General features: G+C 42.8%; 1 protein-coding gene across 4 annotated transcripts; it reads right to left on the bottom strand.

Moving 5' to 3' along the window:
• Positions 1–2,448: 2,448 nt before the first annotated feature.
• Positions 2,449–24,162, bottom strand: CBX1 (chromobox 1). 4 transcript variants are annotated; one of them, XM_082602682.1, is made up of 6 exons: positions 23,958–24,162; positions 13,505–13,576; positions 7,941–8,117; positions 7,287–7,464; positions 6,611–6,705; positions 2,449–3,963 (listed from the first exon to the last, which is right to left on the bottom strand). In XM_082602682.1, exons 3-6 carry the CDS (start codon positions 8,078–8,080, stop codon positions 3,819–3,821), a joined length of 558 nt encoding a protein of 185 aa, XP_082458808.1. In that variant the 5' UTR covers positions 8,081–8,117; positions 13,505–13,576; positions 23,958–24,162; the 3' UTR covers positions 2,449–3,818. The 4 variants fall into 4 exon arrangements, with proteins under 4 accessions (XP_082458808.1, XP_082458805.1, XP_082458806.1 ...); XM_082602679.1 differs by lacking the exon at positions 13,505–13,576 and having other exon boundaries at positions 23,958–24,087; XM_082602680.1 differs by lacking the exon at positions 13,505–13,576 and having other exon boundaries at positions 7,941–8,114; positions 23,958–24,033.
• Positions 24,163–24,324: the final 162 nt, after the last annotated feature.

Below are 24,324 nucleotides of genomic sequence, written 5' to 3'. Positions count from 1 at the left end.
TCCTTTAATAAGCTGAATGCTGGCCTGGTAGTGGTATTTGTATTTCAATCAAATTCTAGCAGACGGGACTTCCCTGGCGGTGCAGTGGTTAGGAATCCGCCTGCCAATGCAGGGGACATGGTTTCGAGCCCTGGTCCAGGAAGACCCCTCTTGCCATGGAGCAACTAAACCCGTGTGCCACAACTACTGAGCCTGCGCACCTAGAGCCTGTGCTCCACAACGAGAAGCCACCACAATGAGAAGCCCGCGCACCGCAACAAAGAGTGGCTCCCGCTCGCCGCAACTGGAGAAAGCCCTCTCGCAGCAATGCAGCCAAAAAAAAATTTTTTTAATAAATAAAAATAAAAAAAATAAATTCTAGCAGATGGAAAACACTGAGCCTGGACTTAGTTCATTCCTATCAGTTCTGAGTTTCAAATGAGAACATCCTCATGATGTTCATGGGAAGAGGCCCAACTTGCACATCAGATTAGTATGACTTGATCAGATAAATTTGATCTCAGAACTCGGCTCCATACATAGTTCAGGATTTTGGAGCCATTGCAGAAATTTGGATTTCAGAGTTTCAATTCCACCAAATTATTTTGGAGTAGCGATTTGTTCTAGCATTCCCCCCCTTTCTCTATGAGGAAAATAATTACCTTGTAATACAGATTCCCAATGCCACAGGCCATAGACAAGATGTGCTGTGTACACATGGTCAAACACTAAATAGCCAAGGGTTAAAATCAAGTTGAGCTGAGTTCTGGAATGTAAGATTATACTGGAAAATAAGTACTTAAAAATCAACTATTAAAAATTATTTAAAATTGGTAGTCAAAACTTTCAAATGCCACTGGAAAGCAGAAACAATTACTCCTGAGCACCGTCAGTTGACAAGAGTGTTTCTGTATTTACTGTACTAAGTTGAAACTCAACTGAAGGCAGTGAAGGAACAAGGTATTTTCTTTGACTGGCTTTGCCAGTGTAGGACAGCTGATAATGATTCTGTCACCAAATTAGTAAGCTCTTATTCTTTTGTAATGGTAACTAAGGTAACAATCTGTATCTCCTCAACTCCTGGGCTAGAGATCTAATATGATGCAATTTTGTTGAAGGCATCTGACAAACATGTTTTTGTATTTCCTAAAGAAATGCTCTACGAATACTTTCTGAAAGCAGACTTAAGATTTGTTGTGCCTACGTTTATGTTTTTCCCTGACATTTGTGCATGCATTTGTTGCTTCAACAATCACTTGAGAAAAATTTATCCTTAACCCTTGAATCCAGAAATGTGTGATAATTCGCTTTTAAAGATAACAAAATTGCAGGGCCTCCCTGGTGGCGCAGTGGTTGAGAGTCCGCCTGCCGATGCAGGGGATACGGGTTCGTGCCCCGGTCTGGGAGGATCCCATATGCCGCGGAGCGGCTGGGCCCGTGAGCCATGGCCGCTGAGCCTGCGCGTCCGGAGCCTGTGCTCCGCAACGGGAGAGGCCACAGCAGTGAGAGGCCCGCGTACCGAAAAAAAAAAAAAAAAAAAAAAAAAAAAGATAACAAAATTGCATATCTTCACTTCAACATGCATTATCAATTTCAGTGTCTACCATGGGGAAGAATGATATAGTTTTAAAAGAGCTCAGGAATGCCAGCAGTGACAGTGAGAAAGGTGCCAAAGGTTAAGGCTAAAGCTGAATAGCAGCCCATCTTGGACAAGCACCAAGACCGAAGGCTCATTTCAGTGCATCTGATGATGGAGAACAGAACCGGATATCTCTGCCCACCCCAACTCTCTCAACTAGCCACAGGCTGCTCTGCTGCTGCCAGCTACAAGGACACACTCAGACCTCTTGAGGAAGACCTCTCCAGCTCCATTTACGTCTCCCTGAACTCCTAGGAGGCTTCTTGAAAGAAGTATATCTACACTCAGTTTATTTGGAACAAATGCTTTGCACTAGCGCGTAGAGCTCAAATGATCTCAGTGGAAATCCTATTTCCCCTTTTATAACTGACAAGAATCTAGTCCCATTTTGGCTTATAGGCAGAAAATGATGTTAAGAAAATGGATGACATTTTAATTCACTGATCAAACACAGGACCAATTCCTGAGAAGTTTGGAGAAGCTGACTTTAGCTGCAGTCACACAAATCTATGGAATACCTGAGCCAGGATCTAACCCTGTAACCCAAACACCTGTATTTCCAAACGCATCATAGTTTGGAAGTGCTATCCGGTCACAGAGTGCCGAACGAACTGGGGGCAGTAAGAAGGCAGCACGATGCGACACTCTTTATAATCTCTGTATCAATTATAAACGCTCAGTGTCAAAGAAAGATTCACACCAGACACTAGATCTTCAGGCCTGCAGTATTTAAGAAAGAAAACCACTCAAGTGTGGAAGTTGTTCCCAAAGAGGCTCAATCTATAAAATAATAAAAGGCAAGGAGTGTTTCTGGCAAGACAAGACAAAAATCAAGGATTATAAATCTATAGTTTTATTAAGACAAAAACTGACAGTGTTGGTATGAAGTTTAACATTTAAACAAAAGTTTTCACAGAAACCTAACACATGCCTAAAAAGATTTTACAACGGAGTTCTAGATGCAGGTCTAAATGATGTCAAGAACTGATGGATCTCGTGATTCAAGACAGCATTTTGGGTTTTAGTTAATTCTTAGGATTAAAAAAGTTTGTTTTGTTTTAAAGTGAACCACTGCCCCAGTATGAAAATTTAATCTCCTGAGACCAGGGCTTCAGAAATCGTTCAACTCTTGAAGTGACTCAGTGAACTTGTGCTGTCAGTGACTGAACCCTGCCACCAATGGTTTCAAAGTTCAAAAAACAGAGGCTCCAAGAGTTTCCCACCCTAAGAGCACCGGCCCTTGCCTTTCCCTACTCTCCCATCTCCTACACCACCCTCGGCCCTTCCCCCAATACTTCAGCCAGTGGCTTGGATGGAGAAGCTGATATTTATAACTTCAAAATTGGAAAAGAAAGGGTCTTCTTGTCGAGTTCAAGAATTAGCACCTCTAAGACAGAACGATCTGCCTGTGTGTACACTCCAATAAGACTTTTCCTCAACCAGTTTCCATCCCCCACATGGCAGCTTTGGTAACTTCTTAATTGGGAAGTTAGGAAGTTACCAAAGCTTAATGCTTTTTGGGAACAGCATTAAGCTCAGGCAGGGAACACCCTGGCTTCTAAGTTTCAGGCATTCACAGCTTTTAAACAGTCTCTCACAGTCCTCACTTAGGTCGCCAATGACATCTTTTGAAAAGAAGAAATATTCTGGACACGGAACCAAATCATCATTAGTTCTTTCCTTTCTTTCACCATTTTCTCCCAACAGGCCCCAAATTTTAACAAAAATGATCCTAACTCATCTCCCTTCTTTCCCACCCCATCCCTCCCACCCCAAATAACACCAGAAATAGCCAAAAACTACATACATGCTACGCTGTAAAACTGCAGAGTGAACACTATTGGGAAGGAGGCTGGGGGCGGTGGAGATGCTCTCTGAAGATCCACAGTATCTTCTGCTTCCCCACAGCCCATTCTGCAAGGTCTGTCCTTCATAGAAGGCCCTTTGCTTTTCTCAGCAAAGTTCAGAATGGGTTGCCTTGAAACACTGACCCTCCTTCCCCTCCACTGGGATGGGTGTGCAAACTATACAGCATGGAGCGGCTTTAAAGCACTTGGGCTGCTGTAGGGCACAGAAACTATACTGGCTCTTCAAAGGACATCTTCTCAAGCCCCCTCTACGGTGTCAAGACAAGTAGAACTCCTTCTTTCCCCACCTGAAACCCACAGTCAGATGTGACAGGGGCTGGTACTCAGGAGAGTTAATTCTTGTCATCTTTTTTGTCATCATCCTCCGAGGGGTAGGAATGCCACGTCAGCCTTTCCTCATAGAAGGATATGACAACCTGTGGGCACTTGACATTGGCTTCCTTGGCAGGGACCAGGTCAGCCTCATCAGAGTTCTTCCTGCAGAACAAAGCACAAAGAGACTTTGAGACCAGGTGCTAGTGGGCTCCTAACTTGGATCACCCAAGGGCTTGGGCTTTTAAAATATTAATTCCAGGCTTCCCTGGTGGCGCTGTGGTTAAGAATCCGCCTGCCAACGCAGGGGACATGGGTTCGTGCCCTGGTCCAGAAGATCCCACATGCTGCGGAGCAACTAAACCTGTGCGCCACAACTACTGAGCCTGCGAGCCACAACTACTGAGCCCGTGTGCCACAAATACCGAAGCCCACGTGCCTAGAGCCCGTGCTCTGCAACAAGAGAAGCCACCACAATGAGAATCCCGCACACCGCAACAAAGAGTAGCCCCTGCTCACCGCAACTAGAGAAAGCCCGCACGCAGCAATGAAGACCCAACGCGGCCAAAAATAAGTTTTAAAAAAAATTTATAAAAAATAAATTAATAAAATATTAATTCCAGAAGGGCAGGCCAGGGAAGGATGATAATATGGTGTAAGCATCATTTACCAGCAGCTTTTAGCCAAGTAATATCCTCGGAGATCTTCTCCCATTGAAAATGCGCTCTAGATATCTTTGTCAAAAGCTAACTCTGAACCCCTGGGAAAGGCCGCACACACACATACAAAAACATGACTCTCAGATTCTCTGAGGGAATAAGAGAGGCTACCATACTCTTCCAAAGCCATATCCCAGCTGCTAAAAGCCCACGGAGAGATCTTGGCTTGGTAATAGGATTTAATACCATGTTGGATAGGATAGTAAGATTTGATACCAATTTGGCACTGACCAGAGCCAATGCAAGTGGACGCTTTCTTGCTTACTCATAATCATACTGTTTAACACTACCAAGTGCCATGCTCACACAGACAGGCCACAACTCCCAGGTGCTTTGAAATGGTGCTTCAAAACTGGGAGGTAGAAAATAAAGGGACTGTCACATAATTCTCCATATTTTTTCTGAATTTTAAAATGTTCTCAGAGATTGAAAACCACATACATATTACAAGGGACTTGGGGGTAAGCTCTATCTTCAGGTCACTGGGAACATCCTAGATGGAAGGAATAGCATAGGGCAGGCAGCAGATAGATAGATATGATGGGGTCTCTGACGAGACACCACCCCAAACTTCCAGAACTCCAGCAACAGGTACACCAAAGCCACACAGCCCCACGGAACCAGGGAGGAGTAAGCCAGTAAGATATGATTTTGAACAACAGACAAGAGAATGGGAAGGAAAAGGAGTACAACAGTATGGGAACCTGAAGCAGGCTGCCCCTTGTTGACAATTCAACAACAGCCTTTGAAGTAAGAGTTCAGTCTTTTCACTGCACAGAAAAATAGCTACTTTGGGAAATGAACAAGTATCTCCATTCTCCAGGAAAATCACTTTAAAGTGAACTTGGTTTAATAATCAACATCCAATCTTATCTTAACTTGCAGAGTTACATTCAGCTATCATCTTTACAAACTAGTGAGTGAACCAAAGGAATGTAGTGTCAAGCAATAAGGAGGTGCTACCATTACCCAGACTGGTCACATGCAGCCAGAGAAAGTGTATTCTAGCTGGACTGAATAAGTCCTGGTATTAATTCCTTTCCTCCATATGCAGCACCTTAAAAATGAACTTTTCTCCTACAGGCTAGCAATAAATAAGCTAAAAGAAGGTCAGATTCAGTAAACACCTAGGGAATGCACGGGAAAAAAAACAGAGGTTTAGCCGGTTGTGCCATAGGCTTTCAGTGTTCAAGTTAGGCCTCTCCTGCCACCTTCTAAAGGAGAGGAATTAGTACAGATATGAACTTCCGAGAAGGTTTTAGACTGGCAAAAGGGCAAAGCCCCTAGAATGCTGCCTTCTTTGGCACCGGCTTAGGATTATTCACTCCTAATTTATATTTTAAGGACAATGATTGAGCTCCACTTTGGGGGGGGTGGCGAGAACAAGCACTTCCAACAAGCAAGAAAAAGGGAAGAAAGCCTTCCTTTTGGACAGAGAATAGAGAAATTATAGAGAATTTTGGGTTAATTACAGTTCTTAAGATTCTCAAGACAACTGCTTTCATTAAGCTGTTTCATGGAGTACTACCACCACTGGTATTTATACTTATAATGGAAAAAAGCAGGCTTCTCTCTATGCTTGGTATAGTAAAGGGGCCTTGCTGACCCCTGCTGGCAGATACTGCAGTTGTAGAATCTGCACAAACTGGAAAGGATCTAACAGTCAAGGACAAAGGAAGAGCTACAGAAATTCCTTCCTAACCCTGAGAAGTTAACAGAATTTCTGATCCTGGGGCCGGCCCGATCTTTATTAAGGAGGTGGTGGAAGGGGAGGGCGGTCCAATCACATTTCTTTTTTTCCCCCTTTATTTACATAAGTGAAATGTGATTCCTCCCCATACCCTCTGTACTCCAGACTGTCTCCCACCTCCTAAAAAAAAATGGGCAAAGATCTGAGAATCCTAAGGGCCCCTACCTGTAACTCACGAGTCCAGGTTGGCAGTCAGGCCGAGGGTCACTATCGAAGGACTATGCCATCTTAAAGATTTCACACCTGGGCGACTGGAATTTTGAAGGTCCAGCTCTTTTCCTCTGGCATGGAACAGATGTGGAGAAGAAAAAAAACCACCACACAGAGCCACTGGCAGACTCACCATTTCATCAGGAACATGAGTTCTCCACTGGAGTCTGTAGCTCCAATAATCCGCTCTGGTTCCAAACCCCGGGCAAAGCCTCGTGGCTTTTCTGACTGTAAAAACCAGAGAGATGGAACAATTTTAACTATATGGGACTGTTATCCGGACTGGAGCAACTCCTGTTTCTCTGACAATGTTATCAAACCCTTTTGCCAATATTTCACCAAATCTTTGGCTCTAAGTCACAAGCCTTTTAGAATCCTTCTGAGTGATTATTCCATCAAGTTTTGAAGTGCTTGAGGTTTCCCCATATGTAAAAAAGGACCCAAATCTCAAGCAAAATAAATGTTCACAACTGTTCTTCACCCTCAAAAGGTACCTTACTTTACGGTATTGAATAGATGAAAACCTGTAATGATTAGAACACTGACAGCCGTCTCCTCACAGGAATGAATCCCCTTGCACTTACTGTTCTTGAACCTCACATAAAATAGGAGTAGATCATATGGCTTCATGAGACTGAGCCCTCAAACATTTTTAAAGCATTAGCCTATCTAACATTCCAAAAGGACTGAGAGCCAGCTGCTGAGATCTAAGGAGCAGCAGAACAAAAGTGCTTAAATTATCTGGCTTTCAGCTTCTTTGACAGCGGCATGGATTCTAGGCGAGTAAACATTCTTACTTGGAGCCTTACCTCTTCTTTCTTCTTCTTTGGTTTGCTCTCCTCCCCCTTATCTTCCGAATCAGAATCGGCTTTGCGCTTGCCTCCCTCTGATTTATCTGTCTCGTGTGCTGTTTTCTGTGACTGCAGGAACTCAGCGATGAGGTCGGGGCAATCCAGGTTTTCTTCTGGCTCCCACGTGTTGTCCTCACTGAAACCAGAGGCACACGAGTCACACTTCCCACTCCAAGCTAGCACACTCACACTAAGGAGACACACAGGAGGACAAACGCTGGTGTCCTTGGAACAGAGGAGTTCATGATAAAATATAACTGGATTCTGTCCAAGACCAAGAACTTGACAAAGGTGACATTTCTTGGGAGGCGGTAGGGGGCTTTGTAGTACAAATTGAAAGCTTAGAAACTTGCCTCCTTCAAAAGAAAGTTACTCTCTCTTTGCAAACTTGGATCAATGTAAAGCCACACACAAAACTGCTCATCAGAAATCAGTCTTGCATGATAGCACTTTGTACATGTAGGTCATTTTCCTAATTAAACTATAAGCCATGAAGGCCAGGCCTGAGTCACAACGTACCCATCAGAACACCCTGGGTCATGCACATTACCAGTCTCTGGAGAAATAGTTGGTGACCAAATGAATGGATTTTGCTGGGTCAGTGAAACTTACTCTGAGAACCCCTTCCACTTCAGGAGGTACTCCACTTTGCCCTTCACCACTCGACGGTCAAGAACTTTCTCCACCACATATTCTTCTTCTTCTTCTTCTAGCACCTCCTCCACTTTCTTCTTGTTTTGTTTTTTCCCCATAGTGCCCGCCAGCTTTCTGGTATAAAGGGTGACGCTGCTAAAATGATAAAGGAAATAAAAAGGACATTAGGGTACACTCTTCTTAGGAGAATATTTGGATAAGAAAACCAGGGACATCATAGATGATTTGAATAGTGCACGCTTGGGACTTCCCTGGTGGTCCAGTGGTAAAGAATCCGCCTTCCGATGCAGGGGACATGGGTTCGATCCCTGGTCAGGGGACTAAGATCCCACATGCCATGGGGCCACCAAGCCCATGTGCCACAACTACTGAGCTCGTGCGCCTCAATTAGAGAGCCTGCGTGCCACAAGCTACAGAGCCCACACACCCTGGAGCCTGAGTGCTGCAACTAGAGACAAAACCCGCACGCCAGAACTAGAAAGAAGTCTGTGCGCTGCAACGAAGAGCCTGCATGCCGCAACTAAGACCCAATGCAGCCAAAAATAATAAAATAAATAAAGCTTAAAATAGTGCATTCTGCTTCAATAAATGTTATGCCTATTCATCTTCAATACCCAAGAGTTTTCTATGTTCAGCTAGAAAGTTAGTTTTCTAAAACAGCCCCAACTAATCTCACAGCAAAACTTCTTTATTCTTGCATATCCACTTAAAATTTTTATACCCATTCCTCCTAAGTTAAAAAAGCTCCCAATACCCCTTTACTTATGGTATCTAAAATATTACATTAATTTGAAAAAAAAGCAATCCTCCTAAAAATAAGGTCTATACATCAAACCTATATACATATAATCCTCTGATCCATACTTTCTCCTAATTCTCTGAATGTTTTTCAATTTCATCACAGTATTGGACTTGGATTTTTACTAAGGGAAATGGCTTGTCCTATTTATTAAACATCTAGTTTAATTTTCCCTTCTGTATATGCATATATAATATAAGCAATTCTTCTGCATTGTTAAACACAATCTCTTTTGAGTCCCCTTAAGGTTCTTTATGTAGTCTTTTCTGAATGCCACCATTAATTTATAATTCTCAAGTTTCTTGTGAACTTTTTATTCTACTTTTTATTTCTAAGGCTGAGAAGGATTAATAAAAATGCCAGAATGACCATGGAATTTTCTAAACGAATTTGGAAATAAGTGGGGGAAAAAAGGTGGGTATCACAGATAACAGAACCTGAATTTATTCTTTTGTAAAATATATCATCAGGCTGGGTAACCTCTAAGGGTTTTTCCAGTGCTAGAATTCCAGTCCCCTGTAAATCTATTTTCTTTAGTCCTTCATACAACTCTTGACTGTTGGTAAGCATAAAGCCTTATGACTACAAATGTGTCAGTAGGTGGCGCCATAAGATATCTATACAACAAAATTGATCTACAAAACTGGCTGCAATCTACAAATTGATAGATACATCAGCTGCCCAGAAGGAAATACAAAGAATCAAGAGTATGGCAGATGATCAAAGACAAGAAAGTAGTTACTACCATGTTTCATGTTTGAATTTAAGGCAATGCTAATTGGGGTTTAAACTGGTTATTCCTAGCATCCTTGGGAAAAGGAGTCAGTGAAAGTAGGCTCTTCTAAATAGTTTTAAATTGGCACGTGTAGACAGAACGTATTTTAGAAAGAGTTCATCTATAGACTATATGAAATATAACAAACCTTTAATAAAAGTCGGGCTCATCAATATGAATCAGTTATAGTATCTACAGATGCTTATTTAGGTTTATATTCTGAGATGTTCTCATGTCTGCATATATGAGCAATGCTGACTTACTGAAACAACAAACATTTGTTTGGCTACTAGAAAATTCTGCATTGCTGGAGACTGGACATTCAAGAGAGTAAGTAATGGTCCCTGTCTTCCTGAAACCTCATGTCTGGTAAGAAAAAAATATAGATACCTCTTCCACTAAAGGTATTCTGAACTTTTGCTGAGTGGCACACACACACACAAAGTTTTCTGAGATGCTTTCAGTGCGGCCTAAGGCAACACCCAATGCCCCTGTCCACACAGTTCAAAACACACATCTGCGCTAAGACTGTTCCTCTCCATTTACATACCAAAGATTCTGCTTTCCTTCCCTCCCCAACCCATCTTTTAGTGCCATGAGTTTTCCTTTTCTTGTTACTGAACAGACTAATCAGTGTATTGAATGTCACCTTTTGCTAATTATTGGCTAGCTTCATTGCACCTCTGATTCAGAGCCTGTTGCTTCTTCCTGGAGGGAGATACTTTCAGGTTTTCAGAATTCTGATTGCCATGACAAGTGTTATTTTATAAGGAAAGGAAAAAAAAATCTAATTTTTCTTTTGGAAAATGCAGTAGTGTTTGCTCCGAAGAACAAGTGCTACTCCTTGCTTGCTTCCTTTCACTGTCAGTTGAAGGGGTGGCAAGATTCATGCATCAGTTAATGTGCAAAGAAAAATAAACTGACAATCACCTTTCAATAACAGAGGGTACCACAACTCCCTACATTAGTTTGGACTCAGAAATTGGAAGCTACTCCCTTTCTCAACAGACAGAAAGAAAACAACGGGTTACAGACAACCCCAAACCAGTAACTGTCCCCTAAGAACCCCTCTCCCAAGTAATTAAATTTAAGAAAGTAAAGGAAAGGCAGTCTTATCACTCTGGCTTCAGAATTCAGAGATATTGAAGGCTCTGTGTTATCTACATTAATAGCTACATCTGTCTTACAAAAAGAAATAACACTGAATCCTGCCCATCTGATCCTGTTACTACAAAACAAAAAGGTAGGGACAGCTTCTAGCTCATCTCTAGCTACTGCAGGCCTCCCCTCCCTTTATCGTTAGCATGGCCTCAAGGAGAAAGAGTCATAGCATTAGAATATAATCCTTTAGGTTAGGTAAAGAAAACCCCCAAATAGGGAAATCTAGAGTGAGACCACTTGATTTTCATCTTTACTCACTTAAATTCATTGTCCTAAGAGCAACTCAAATGAGAAGTGAAGAATGTAGAAAACACACTTCCATTTCTCCCTTGAGTTTTCTTAACTGGCTCATCCCAGCATTTATCTCCAGGGATTGGATTCTCTTTATATTGGAGGCTCTCAGCCAGGCTTCCCAGTGTGAGTTTTTTCCTTATTTATAGGTACTTCTCTGGGGTCCTGAATAAACCATTTGTCAAAATCAGTAGAGAAGTGGATTAAATACACAACCCACTCTTCCTACAGAATCTATTGATAGCACCTTCAGACAAGCCAAGAGCTCCCTTAAATATTATGACAGGGCCTCCCTGGTGGCGCAGTGGTTGAGAGTCCGCCTGCCGATGCAGGGGATACGGGTTCGTGCCCCGGTCTGGGAGGATCCCATATGCCGCGGAGTGGCTGGGCCCGTGAGCCATGGCCGCTGAGCCTGAGCGTCCGGAGCCTGTGCTCCGCAACGGGAGAGGCCACAACAGTGAGAGGCCCGCATACCGCAAAAAAAAGAAAAAAAAAAAATATTATGACAGGCCAATTATTTGCATATAGTTTCCAAATCGATTAAGAGAGACCACCTCTCCCTGAATATGGCAATCTCCAAATACCAGCAGTGACAACTGGAAGGAGGGCTTTCAACTGGAATTGCTTGGCAAGGATATTCAAAGTAACTCAGATCAGCCAAGTAGCACAACGGGAAAATGCCTTTAGTCAATGCTATTTGCCACTCTCCCTAAATATCCTGGCAACCAAATTGTGGCATAAAAAGTGCCATAATCATTGAACAAAGGGTCAAGATATATACTAGAACATCACAAGATGTATGTACACAAGGGCGAACAGTTCTAAATTAACTCAGAAATCTTAGGGACTTCCCTGGTGGTCCAGTGGTTAAGACTCCGCGCTCTCTATGCAGGGGGCCTGGGTTGGATACCTGGTCGGGGAGCTAAGATCCCACATACCGCAATGAATCCCATGCGCCTCAACTACTGAGCCCACGTGCCACAACTAGAGAAGCCCTTGCACCGCAACGAAGACCCAGCGCAGCCTAAATAAAAAGATTAAAAAAGAATCCTTGGACAAGTCTTCTTAAGGGGGCTTCCCTGGTGGCGCAGTGGTTAAGAATCCGCCTGCCAATGCAGGGGATATGGGTTCGAGCCCTGGTCTGGGAAGATCCCACATGCCGCGGAGCAGCTAAGCCTGTGCGCCACAACTACTGAAGCCCGCATGCCTAGAGCCCGTGCTCCGCAACAAGAGAAGCCACTGCAATGAGAAGCCTGCGCACCGCAACAAAGAGTAGCCCCACTCACTGCAACTAGAGGAAGCCTGCACACAGCAACAAAGACCCAACGCAGCCAAAAAAAAAAAAAAAAGGTCTTCTTAAGGCTCATCACGATGTTTCAGACAAAAAAACCTTAACCTAGTTAAGCTGCTACAATTTTTACCTAAATATTTACCGGGTCTGCCACATTATAAGATGCCTAGAAAAATAATACGTTACATTTGTATTGCACTTTACAGTTTACAAAGTGCTACCATGTTATCTCATTTGATCTTTGAAACAATCCTATAAAATAAGCCATTCAGATGTTACTGACACCTCAGAGATAACACAATAAATTTACATGGAATAAATCTTCTAAGGTCACACAATTAACAAAAAATACAGCACTTCAGTAGGGACATCTCCTAGCAGGGCTGGGCTAATGGCCCTGTTGCACACACAGAACTAGGAGCTAGCTACACACTTACAGGGGAAATTTCCCTCCAGCCTGTACGAGGAAAGGACTGAAAGGTCTGCCTTTAGTCCTCTCTACAATTTGTCATCAGTAAATAAAGAAGTGCGGATGATGATTTTCTTTCAAAAAAGACCTTGGAATATGTATAGGTGTTTAAAAACCAATGATTTTTCATTGGTTACTGGAATATGGAAGGTATACATTGTTAATTAAATCAGCAGGCAGTGACAAAGCTTTGGTTTTTAGGGCCCCAGCAGTCTTCTCAGTCTTTTATTTTTTTATTTTTATTTTTATTTTTTTTGTGGTACGCGGGCCTCTCACTGTTGCGGCCTCTCCCGTTGCGGAGCACAGGCTCCGGACGCGCAGGCTCAGCGGCCATGGCTCACGGGCCCAGCCACTCCGCGGCATGTGGGATCTTCCCAGACCGGGGCACGAACCCGTGTCCCCTGCATCGGCAGGCGGACTCTCAACCACTGCACCACCAGGGAAGCCCAACTTCTCAGTCTTTTAAATTGACAAGTGCTAGATGGTGCAGAAGTTTTGAATTTTTGTAGCCTAGCAAGTAGGCTACAGAGAACTACTGAGAAAATGCCAATTTTAAGAACCCCCAATTCTTCTATAGTGTCCCAATAAATCCAGGAATAGTGTAAATCTGAAGCAAGAGTCATGAACTCATAGTTCTTTTAAGAGAAAAAAAGAGCACAGTGCAATTCTCCTGGATACCCCCTCCACTCCTACAGTTAGGAGCTAGAAAATGGAAAGGAGGAACAATGCTACTTGCAGGCAGAGGCGGTGAAGTATCAGACGCAGGATTAGGCATTCTGGTTTTGAATACAGGTATACCTCCAGACCCCTGCAATAAAACGAGACTCACAAATTTTCTGGTTTCCCAGTGCGTATAAAATTTTACACTATATTGTAGTCTACTAAGCAATAATAGCATTATGTCTAAAAAACCAATACACATACCTTAAAGAATACTGTGAAAAATGCTAACCAACATCTGAACTTTCAGCAAGTCAACCTTTTTGCTAATGAAGGAAGGGTCTTGCCCTGATGTTGATGGCTGCAGAATGATTAGGGTGGTGCATTCTGAAAGATGGGGTGGCTGTGACAGTTTACTAAAATAAGACAACAATGAAGTTCTCCACACCGACTGACTCTTCCTTTCACGAACTGATTTCTCTGTAGCATTCATGCTGTTTGATAACCTTTTACTCACAGAACTTCTTTCAAAATTGGAGTCAGTCCTCTCAAACCCTGCTGCTGCTTTATCAAATGAGTTTGTATAATATTCTAAATCTTTTGTTGTCATTTCAACAGCCTTCACAGCATCTCCAAGAGCAGATTTTGTCTCAAGAAACCACTTTTTTGGCTCAACCATAAGAAGCAACTCACCTGTTGAAGTTTTATTATGAGATTGCAGCAATTCAGTCACTCTTCAGACTGCACTTTTAATTCTAGTTCTCTTGCTATTTCCACCACTTGTCTATTTCCTTCACTGAAGTCTTGAACCCCTCACAGTCATCCATGAGGGCTGGGAATTAACTTCTTCCAAACTCCTGTTAGTGTTGATATTTTGACCTCTTCTGATGCATCACAAATGTTCTCAATGGCATCTAGAATGGTGAATCCTTTCCAGAAGGTTTTCAATTTACTTCGCCCAGACCCGTCAGAGGAATCACTATCTATGGCAGCTACAGCCTTCCAAAATGTATTTCTTAAATAATGCGACTTGGAAGTCCACATGACCCCTTGATCCATGGGCTGCAGAATGATGCAGTGTTTGCAGGCATGAAAACAACATTAACCTTGTACATCTCCATCAGAGCTCTTGGTGACCAAATGTTGTCAATGAGCAGTAATATGTTGAAAGGAATCTTTTTTTTCTGAGCAGTAGGTCTCAACAGTGGGCATAAAATCATATAACTTTATTGTGTGCAGCAGCCCTTTTCACACCAAGTATTCGTTTTTCCATGTGAAGTAAGTTAAGATTTAAAATGATAAAGTTATTGTCAAGGAGATGCATTGGGCAATAGAAAAAGCTGAAGAGAGTTTCTGTCGGAAACTGGAAAACAGAACAGTCTGGAAAAAAAGGACCACACGTTGCTAAGACCAAAAAAGGAGCTTGGAGACCATGCTGTAAACTATGTTGTCAACAGATGTGCTGTCATCCAGGCTTTGTTGTTCCATTTACAGAACACAGTCAGAGTAGATTTAGTAGATTTTAAGGGCCCTAAGATTTCTGGAATGGTAAATGAGTAGTGGCTTCAACTTAAAGTCACCAGCTGCATTAGCCCCTAACAAGAGAGTCAGCCTGTCCCTTGAAGCCAGGCATTGACTTCTCCTCTCTAGCTATGACAAAGTCCTAGATGGCATCTTCTTCCAGTAGAAAGCTGTTTCGTCTACACTAAAAATCTGTCGTTTACTGTAGCCAACTTCATTAATTATTTTAGCTAGATCTTCTGGATAACTTGCTGTAGCTTCTACGTCAGCACTTGCTGCTTCACTTTGCACTTTTATGTTATGGAGATGGCTTCCCTCCTTAAATCTTATGAACCAACCTCTGCTGGCTTCAAACTTTTCTGCAGCTACCTTATCTCTTTAGGCTTTCATAGAACTGAAGAGAGTAAGGGCCTTCTCTGGATTAGACTTTGCCTTAAGGGAACGTTATGACCGGTTTAATCTTCTATCCAGGCCATTAAAACTTTCTACATATGAGCAAGAAGGCTGTTTTGTTTTCTTATCATTTATGTGTTCACCAGAGTAACACTTTTAATTTCCTTTAAGAACTTTTCCTTTGCATTCATAACTTAGCTAAGCAGCACCTACCTTTTGGCCTATCTCGGTTTTCAACATGCCTTCCTCATTAAACTTAATCGTTTCTAGATTCTGATTAAAGTGAGAGACACAACTTTTCCTTTCACTTGAACACTTAGAGGCCATTGCAGTGTTATTAAATGGCCTAATTTCAATATTCGTTATATCTCAAGGAATAGGGAGGCCCGAGGAAAGGGAGAGAAACTGGGGAACAGCTGGCAGATTAAGTTTCGCCATCTTACATGGGCATGGTTTGTGGCACCCAAAAACAATTACAATAGTAATATCAAAGATCACTGATCACAGATCACTATAACAAATATAATAGTAATGAAAAAGTCTGAAGTATTGCAAGAATTACCAAAGCGTGATACAGAGACATAAAGTGAGCAGATGTTGTTGGAAAAATGGCACTGATAGACTTACTCAACACAGGGTTGCCACAAACCTTCAATTTGTAAAAAATGCAGTATCTTCAAATAAAGTGAAGTGTAATAAAACAAGGTATGCCCGTGGTTGGTCCTAGTGAAAGGATATGAGAAGGATCTGAGAAGACAATGTGAGCATAGCTCCTGCTTGCCACCACATACGTGAATTATAAAGGGCTACCCCAGAACTTCCATACGGATTTCTTGCCAGCTTGTAAGGTCAAATTCCAGATGTTGAGGACAAGGTAACAGCTACAGCCCTCTGAAACAAACCAGTAGGCCTTTTTAGGTAAACACTAAGGTGAAACATTTAGAATGCTGGTCTGGTGAGATGACCATCTGTACTAAGAAAGAATTCACAGGAAAGCAGACCTTGAGTAGAGAACTTTCACCTACATGAGAATAAGAATCACCTATGGAGTTTATAAATACAGATGCCTAGATCCAGTGAATCAGAGTAGGGTGTGTGTATGTGCATTATTTAAAAAAATATTTTGTTTTTCTAATTGTAATATAATACATGTATTCACATTCAACTAAGGAATCAAAGTTCCCTGGCTCAAAACCTGTCAAAGCTGTTCTTCTATATGTAAACTGACCCAGATGTACATATGTGAAAATAGATATTATAGTTCTATAATTTGCCTTTCAATATAATGTAATGCATCTCTGACATTGTTCCATAAAGGTCTCCATTCTTAAGCTGCATAGTATTCCATCTTGTATGGACACACCATACTCTAACCACCCACCTAATGATGAAAATTTGGGTTGTTTCCAATTTTTTATTATTGCAAACACTGTTGCTTTGACCATGGCACCTGCATCATTAAAAGCTCCTCAGGCGATCTGATGCACTCCTTGGATATAAGCCATTGCTGTAAGAGGATTGGCAGAAGCTACATTCCTCAGGTGAAATCACACACATTACTGCAGACATAAATCAATTCTCATAGCTAGCTAAAAGGTAGGTGAACATTTTACTTTCTCCATAAAAATTTAGAATAAGGCTGAACAGTAATAACTGATGTTCCTGAAAACAAAACCTCTACATCACATTCAACATCACTCACTCCAGACCTTTTTTGTACTAGGCAGTGAAACTGGAAGAGCGCTGCCTGAAGGGTCCTCACAGTTTCTTTCACCAGAAGAAAGCTAGTATGAGCACCAGAAGCATGATATCTTTGCGGTCCTTGACCTCTCAAAACTTTATGCTTATAGGTAGTTATATATATTTACTGCATAACCCAGTTTTCTCATCTGTAAAATTGGTGTAACAACTCTCATGGAATTCCTTTGAGGTGAGCTTTTATGACCTTCTGGCATTCATTATCTATTTACATATTTGCATATATGTCCTACTTCATTAGATTATTTAGTGCTTTAGGCGTAAGGATAACTCTCTGAAATCCAGTGCATTAGGAACTCTGAGAAAATACCATTTTTGTTCTATGTATATGGCTGAAATTCATGGCTAGGTTTTTCTTTATTTTCTTTTAAAAATTTATTTTGGCTGTGTTGGGTCTTCATTGCTGCGCACAGACTTTCTCTAGTTGTGGCAAGCGGGGGCTACTCTTCCTTGCGGTGCGTGGGCTTCTCACTGCGGTGGCTTCTCTTGTTGTGGGGCAAGGGCTCTAGGTGCACAGGCTTCAGTAGTTGCAGCACGCAGGCTTAGTAGTTGCGGCATGTGGGCCCTAGAGCGCGCGGGCTCTAGAGCGCAGGCTAAGTAGTTGTGGACCACGGGCTTAGTTGCTTCGTGGCATGTGGGATCTTCCCGGACCAGGGATCGAACCCGTGTCCCCTGCATTGGCAAGCGGATTCTTAACCACTGTGCCACCAGGGAAGTCCCCTGGCTAGGTTTTTCAAAACAGCAGAGCAGCTCCAGAACACACTCAAGAAGGACCCAGGTCTGACTGGTATGAATGACCAATAATTATAAAACAGAAACCAAGATCTCATTTCTGGAAGACTGAGATAGAAGAGCTGCCAGAAACGGAGAAATCACATTTCATATACCTAAAGTGTAGGAATTTCTTATGTTCTTCCTTTTATCTCACCCAGGCAGCAAAACAAAGTAAGAAAGCCCTTGTAGTAAATGGCAAAAGGAATCTATGTTCCTATGAAGACAGATAAGATAGGTGAGAAAAAGGAAGTAAATTCTGGATACAAACAATGGAAAATTTCAACAGAATTATTTGCAAAAGGAATTTTAAGATATCTGAAGGGGCTTCCCTGGTGGCGCAGTGGTTGAGAGTCCGCCTGCCGATGCAGGGGACACGGGTTCGTGCCCCGGTCCGGGAGGATCCCATGTGCTGCGGAGTGGCTGGGCCTGTGAGCCACGGCTGCTGGGCCTGCGTGTCCGGAGCCTGTGCTCCGCAGCGGGAGAGGCCACAACAGTGAGAGGCCCGCGTACCGCAAAGGAAAAAGATATCTGAAGAACTACATAAATACCAAAGGTCAGTTTTAATGATTCATACAGTAAAGTTCTATAACAAACTTCATAGGTTGTGATTTCAGGCTCTGATTTTACAGATATACTTTTAAAAAAGGCCAATCACCCAATTAAATGAATGATCTTTCTAAGAATTCATATAGCCTTTACTGAGTTCCAGACAAAATTATGACATTCTTGATTTCTCCCCACTCAAACTCCATATCCAGTGTCTTACTATATCCTGTTGATTTTATATCTTAAATATCTTTTAATTTATACATTTGTCTAGTCCCACTACTATCATCCTATTCCAAGCAACCACCATCTCTTGCCTGAATAACTCCCAACCCAATTCATTCTCAATACTAGCCACTGATGTAAAAATGCAGACCTCTTCATACCATTATCCATGGGCATTTGAGCTGAAGACCCCTGCACCTAACCCCATCAGTCACAATTACCTTGCCCTTTGCTCCATTCTTCACTTGACCAATTCCCTTAGCTAAAAAAATGTCATCATCAGAAGCTTCCCTGAAGCCCCAGACTAGGTTTAGGTTAACTCTTCCTGTGAACGTGCTCCTACAGTATTCATTCATTTAACAATTGTCTACTGGGTGCCTATTATGTGTGAGACACTAGACACATAGGGTGAACAAGACAGACAAAAATCCCTGGTCTCTTAGAGTTCATATTCTAATGTGGACAAATGAGTCAGCATGAGTGGGACTGTATGCATGCATGCATGCGTGTGCAGAGTAGGGCACAGACAAGAAGCAAGAAAACATTAGTGATAAGTGCTATAAAGAGAATATCTTCAGATTAAGTAACATTTAAACAGAGACCCAAATGACAAGGAGACAACTCGGCAAAATCAGAAAAACATACCCAATTTAAAGAATAGTGGGTTCAAAGTCCTAGGGTGAGAAGAGCTTGCTATAACTGAAGAACAGAAGTGTGGCCAGGTAGAAAGAGCTATATTGAGGGAGCAGCAGACAAGGACCAGATGATAATTACCGTGCATTTCACTCCCCACTTCATTCCTTCATCTAGCTCCTTTTTCCATTCCTTGTTTTCCTTACCCATCTCTTGCCTCTAGCTTAGGTTTAACACCTAGTCAGTTAATGGCTATAAAAATTTATAACTACAGCTCTACCAGCTCTTAATACCATCTATTAAAAAACCAAATCAAATCAATAAGGATTTACTAAGAGCTTGGGTGGAATAAAGGGTGACCAAATTCATCCCAGCTAAAGCACTGAAAGCTTCTGAAAGTTCCACATAGCAAGATGTGGAACCCCCTCAGACCCAGGCAAATGGAACTGTTTGGCCAGGCTAGCAGCATATGCAGACTCACAGGAAGTACAGGCTTTTGAAAATCCCATAAGGACTAGTAATCACAAAATAACTTTTATTGAATACTTAACACTTAATGCATAGAAAGGCACTTAATTCAATGCTCACGACATCTCTATTAAGCCCATTTCACAAACAAGGAAACTAAGGCTTACCGAAGCACAGAAAAATTCCCCAAGTCCCCCCCTCAAGGGTAAGACACAGAGCCGGGACTGTACGATTAAAAACATGCCAAACAGGTACAAATGCAATTGAAGTTCATTTCAACAGAAGAAATGACAGGAGTATGCAGTAATTAGCAAAAGAAATGTAAGCAAGAGGAAGTCGCCACCAAAGCACTGCTGGGGCTTGGAAGAATAAATGGCTAGGGTGACTAGAAAGGTTTTGAAAAGCTGGGATTGAGGCAAGGTTCCAATAGCATTTGAAAAACTGGACTGGAGGGAGGGGATTTAGCCCGAGGAACTGTTGTTAACAAAAGCAACGGAGGTAGACAGTGTGTAGACCAGTTTGGGTGGGAGTACACTGAATAGGAAAGTGGCAGGTAACTGCTAAAACATTTTCTACAAAGTCTCCTCCTCCTTCCTTAAAAGGAAGGTCAAACTCCACAATGTACATCTAACACCCTTTAGATCCAACCACTCCATACTCCTACTTCTCTCACAAAACCTATCCTCCTGTCAAAACAGAAAAGTACAACCTGAACATTTCCTGCACATTTCCTCCAGGCATGGATTTGCTCATTATTAAGAAGTGTGCTCCTGTCCAAGACTAGTAGTCAAAATCCTACCCCTCCTTCAAGAGCTAGCTCAAATGCTACTTCTTCCATGATGCTTACCCAACTTAGCTAAATATTATTTCTCTTTTTCTTGTGGTTCCCAAAGCATTTTGTTTCTATTTTTACTCAGACACTCAAAGGTAGGTCTGGACCCAGTGTAAGGTGTTGAACCCTATATGGGCAATAAGAATGGATGTCTCAGGTTCAGATAACCAGGGAACAGAAGCCCAAAGCTGTCAGCTTTCTAGGGAATGATGAGCAAATAAACTGGATCTGCAAAGAAGGAAGTATCCTTGCTGAGCATTAGCAGCTACATACCAGTCATCAAAAGGCAGGTGAAGGCATGTGTAGTATATTCAGTTTGCAGTCCTCCTAACTCATGTTTCTAAACTGCTTTTAGTTTGTTAGCTGTGGCTGTTTGTGAGGCAAATGCTTTCCAGATGGAAAACGTTACTGAGCAGAAAACAAGAACTTGTGCCACATACCGGGTGGGCAGGAGTTTCATTTTTAAAGAAATCCCTGTCCTCGAATTCCAGGATCTAGGACTAGAATACCAGTGTGTGAATAAAATTAGAATTTTATCTGAGACGTGTCCAGAAGTTTGGCTAACTCCTTTTCATGGTGCTGATAGAAATGAAACTATAGATATAGCTTGGGTTTAGAGACCATAGGGATCTGTAAATATTAGTAGAACACAGTGATACCTGAAGCAAATATTTTCGTTTAAAAAGAAATAAAAGTGATTAGAAAGCAAGACCAGAATAAGAGCAGAGACCAAAGGATTCACAGACAACAAAACAAAACCAGAGTACTGACACTAACTTCTCAAATACCTTAGTTCTGTTAGGCCCTCAATGTGTTTGCTATTATTAAAGAAAGGCACAATTTCACAGGCAAATTAGGCTGCCCCCTTTTGGTCAGTAAATCATAAAAGCTTAAAAGGCAGGAAAGATTTAACAAGTTCTTCAAATACTTACAGGATCAGAATTTGTCCTCATTCAAACAACTTCTCCAATTAACCGTGGAAAGGCTACTCAATTTTTCAGCAGACATCGCCATTGAGAAATACTTATTAACTCTATACAAAGGACACAAATGATTTTTCAAGATACTTATATAACAGAAAATATTCAAAGTACTATATAGCTTGCTGTTGAAACCCAGAACCCCAGAACCTGGGTCCTCTCCTAGTACTTGCCTAAGGTATTTAAAACTGCCACTTGCACAATCTGCATACCTTTTCTGTATTTAATACCAGGGTGAGTATATTAAAAACACAGGCTAAGACAAGCATGCCAAGGGCAACAGTTTTACTCTGCCTAATGTCATAGAACAAAAACAGGCAAACTGATTACATAAATGCACATCAGGCCATTCTACTAACACGGGATTCTCAGAAAAGATCTCAAAGCCCCACCCATTCAGTCAACAGTATGAATGGTCAACTATGTGTCAGACACTTGAATGAACAAGAGGCACGGCCCCATCTTATATAGGCCATAAACTAGCCATTAGCCTCTTATTCCAAAAACTCTTCAGCGAAATAACCTACGATGCCAAAAAGCCATCAAATCTAATGCAAAATCTGTTATACCATGAGAGAGAGTATATGAAAAAGGAAGATTTCAATGGATAAACTACTAGAAAGTGACAAAAATTCATCAAGTCTCTTTAAGTGGTGTGAATTCAAAAAGAAACATTTTCCTAGTCTCTAAAATGGGCACCAGAAGATATAATGGTTGCTTCCTTTCTTTAGATGATTATAAAAATATCAGTATCCTGTAGTCAAAATGCAGAAGGATAGGGTACCCTTACTTGGTCTCCTTTAATCAAGAAGCTAGAAACACCAAGCTACACAATATTTACATTTTTAGTGAAAAACAATTTAGGTTACAGCAGCCAATGAAGAAAATGGCACCAGAGGGAAAATTGGAAATGACTGAAGATTCTGAACTGCCTTGAAGCTTTATTAAGGTGTGGCCGATTCCAACACTGTGCACTTCAGTCGTATCACTTCCCATGTAAATATCTGTAAGCACCTTGGAACACTGGCACTAATTTCCCAATTGTATTCCTGCATCCATTCCAAAACCCTGGACCTTTAGAACTATTCCAAAATGGCGACCCGATTCTTAACACATTTGAGGAGGACAGTTTACCCCTGGCCATAGGTTCTAGTGTAACTGATCTTTTTGTAAATTCCACCTCAATTGAGCTCAACCAATACATGTCTGAATATAGCAACAATCCATGAAAAATCTTCATCTGAAGTTTTGGAAAAGGGGTAAAGTACTGCTCCCATTCGCATTCAAATTTTCCAGCAAGGACAAGCTGGCTAAAACACTGAAGAGCCCAAGGGAAAAAAAACCTCACAATCTCATGAACTTTTCCACTTTCTCTCTCAACCTCCCACACCGTCTCATAATCTCTAAGTTAACTTCATTCCTGAAATATGAACTCATCTACACATTTCTACAATTTCACCGCAGTGAAATTGTGACCAGCAACAATCTCAGATAGAAACTTATGGAACTAATTATGAATCAAAGCAAGAGCTGCACTTGGACTTTTTAACTCCCTAAAGGAATCAAGGAGTGAAGGTAGTAGAAAACCTGGAAAAAGGAAAAAAGTGTGTTCCACCTTTTCTTCACACATTATTCTTACTGCCGACCAACAAGGAAGCAAGGGGTGGCCAGTTTCCCCCTTTTCTTCTTCACACATCACAGAAAATGCTCTCGGGACCTCCGCCCCACTTGCCCTGACAGCTTCTCCCCGCCCTCACCCCGCCCCCCAACCCGAGCCAAGCCAGGCAAATACTATCCCTCCTTCTAGCCCCTTCCTCGATTTATTCAACAGATCTCTTCCCCCACTAGCACACTTTGAGCCGCCCGGCCCACCCTTACAATTTCCTCGAAGTTACCGTTCCCCAGCCCTGCAAGAGGAATTCCTCTGGCAGCCCCGGCTGGACCCAGTATTCTCAGGTTACATTTCTAAACCTCGGGTCTCGCAGTCGTCAACGCTCCCTACGCTTGTCCAAGCATCCAGGCTGCCCCGTCCGTCCCCTTCCCCATTTACCCAGTGTTTTCTCTCCAGCCCAATCCCGCAGCCGCCCACCCAACCCAAGGAGCATTGTCTTGGTCCACCCAGGCCCGAAGAGCGACCCGCAAGTGCTCGGCCCACTCAGAATCGCTTCAATTTCTGGCTCAGGAGACGCCGCCCCGCCCTCTCCATCCTTCTCGCGCCAGTCGTCCTACTCACTGCGCCCGGCGGAGGGCTCGGCGCGGGAAGGGCGCGGGGTTCGGACGCGCTCCCCGCTCCCGACCGCCGCCGCGAGCGCGCGGCCCCTAATCTAGGGCTCCCGCTGCCGCCGCCGCCGCCGCCGCGCGCCTCCCCCCCGCTTCCCCGCCTCTAGCGGGCTCTTCACCTCAGAGCAGCGCCCACGAGCCCAAGAGGAATCGGTGCCGCGCTACTGACGCGTCTTGTCGGGCCGGCCAGGGGAGTGGCGACCAGAAAAGCAACAAGCCGGTTGACCGCGGTTGAGCCCCTCACTGAAGCGGCGTACCGCAGGCCCCGGCCAGCGGCCCTCCCCTCAGCCGAACAAAAGAGCCTCGCACTCTGCGCTGCCCGCCGCCCGCATCACGCAGGCGCGACGTCCCGCCGCACAGCGCTATGGGACTCGGAGTCCGTCCCAGACTACAAGACCCGGAGTGCTGCGCGCATTCCACGGCGCCACGCACAGTTTGCGAGGGTTTGGAGTTTTACTTAGTTCTTCAATAGCTAGTGCCGCCGAA

This window comes from Mesoplodon mirus, assembly GCF_964341445.2.
Source record: "Mesoplodon mirus genome assembly, chromosome: 18".
Lineage (NCBI taxonomy): Eukaryota > Metazoa > Chordata > Mammalia > Artiodactyla > Ziphiidae > Mesoplodon > Mesoplodon mirus.
The sequence above is the reverse complement of the archived record's forward strand: the minus strand, read 5'-3'. Positions and strand labels throughout refer to the sequence as shown.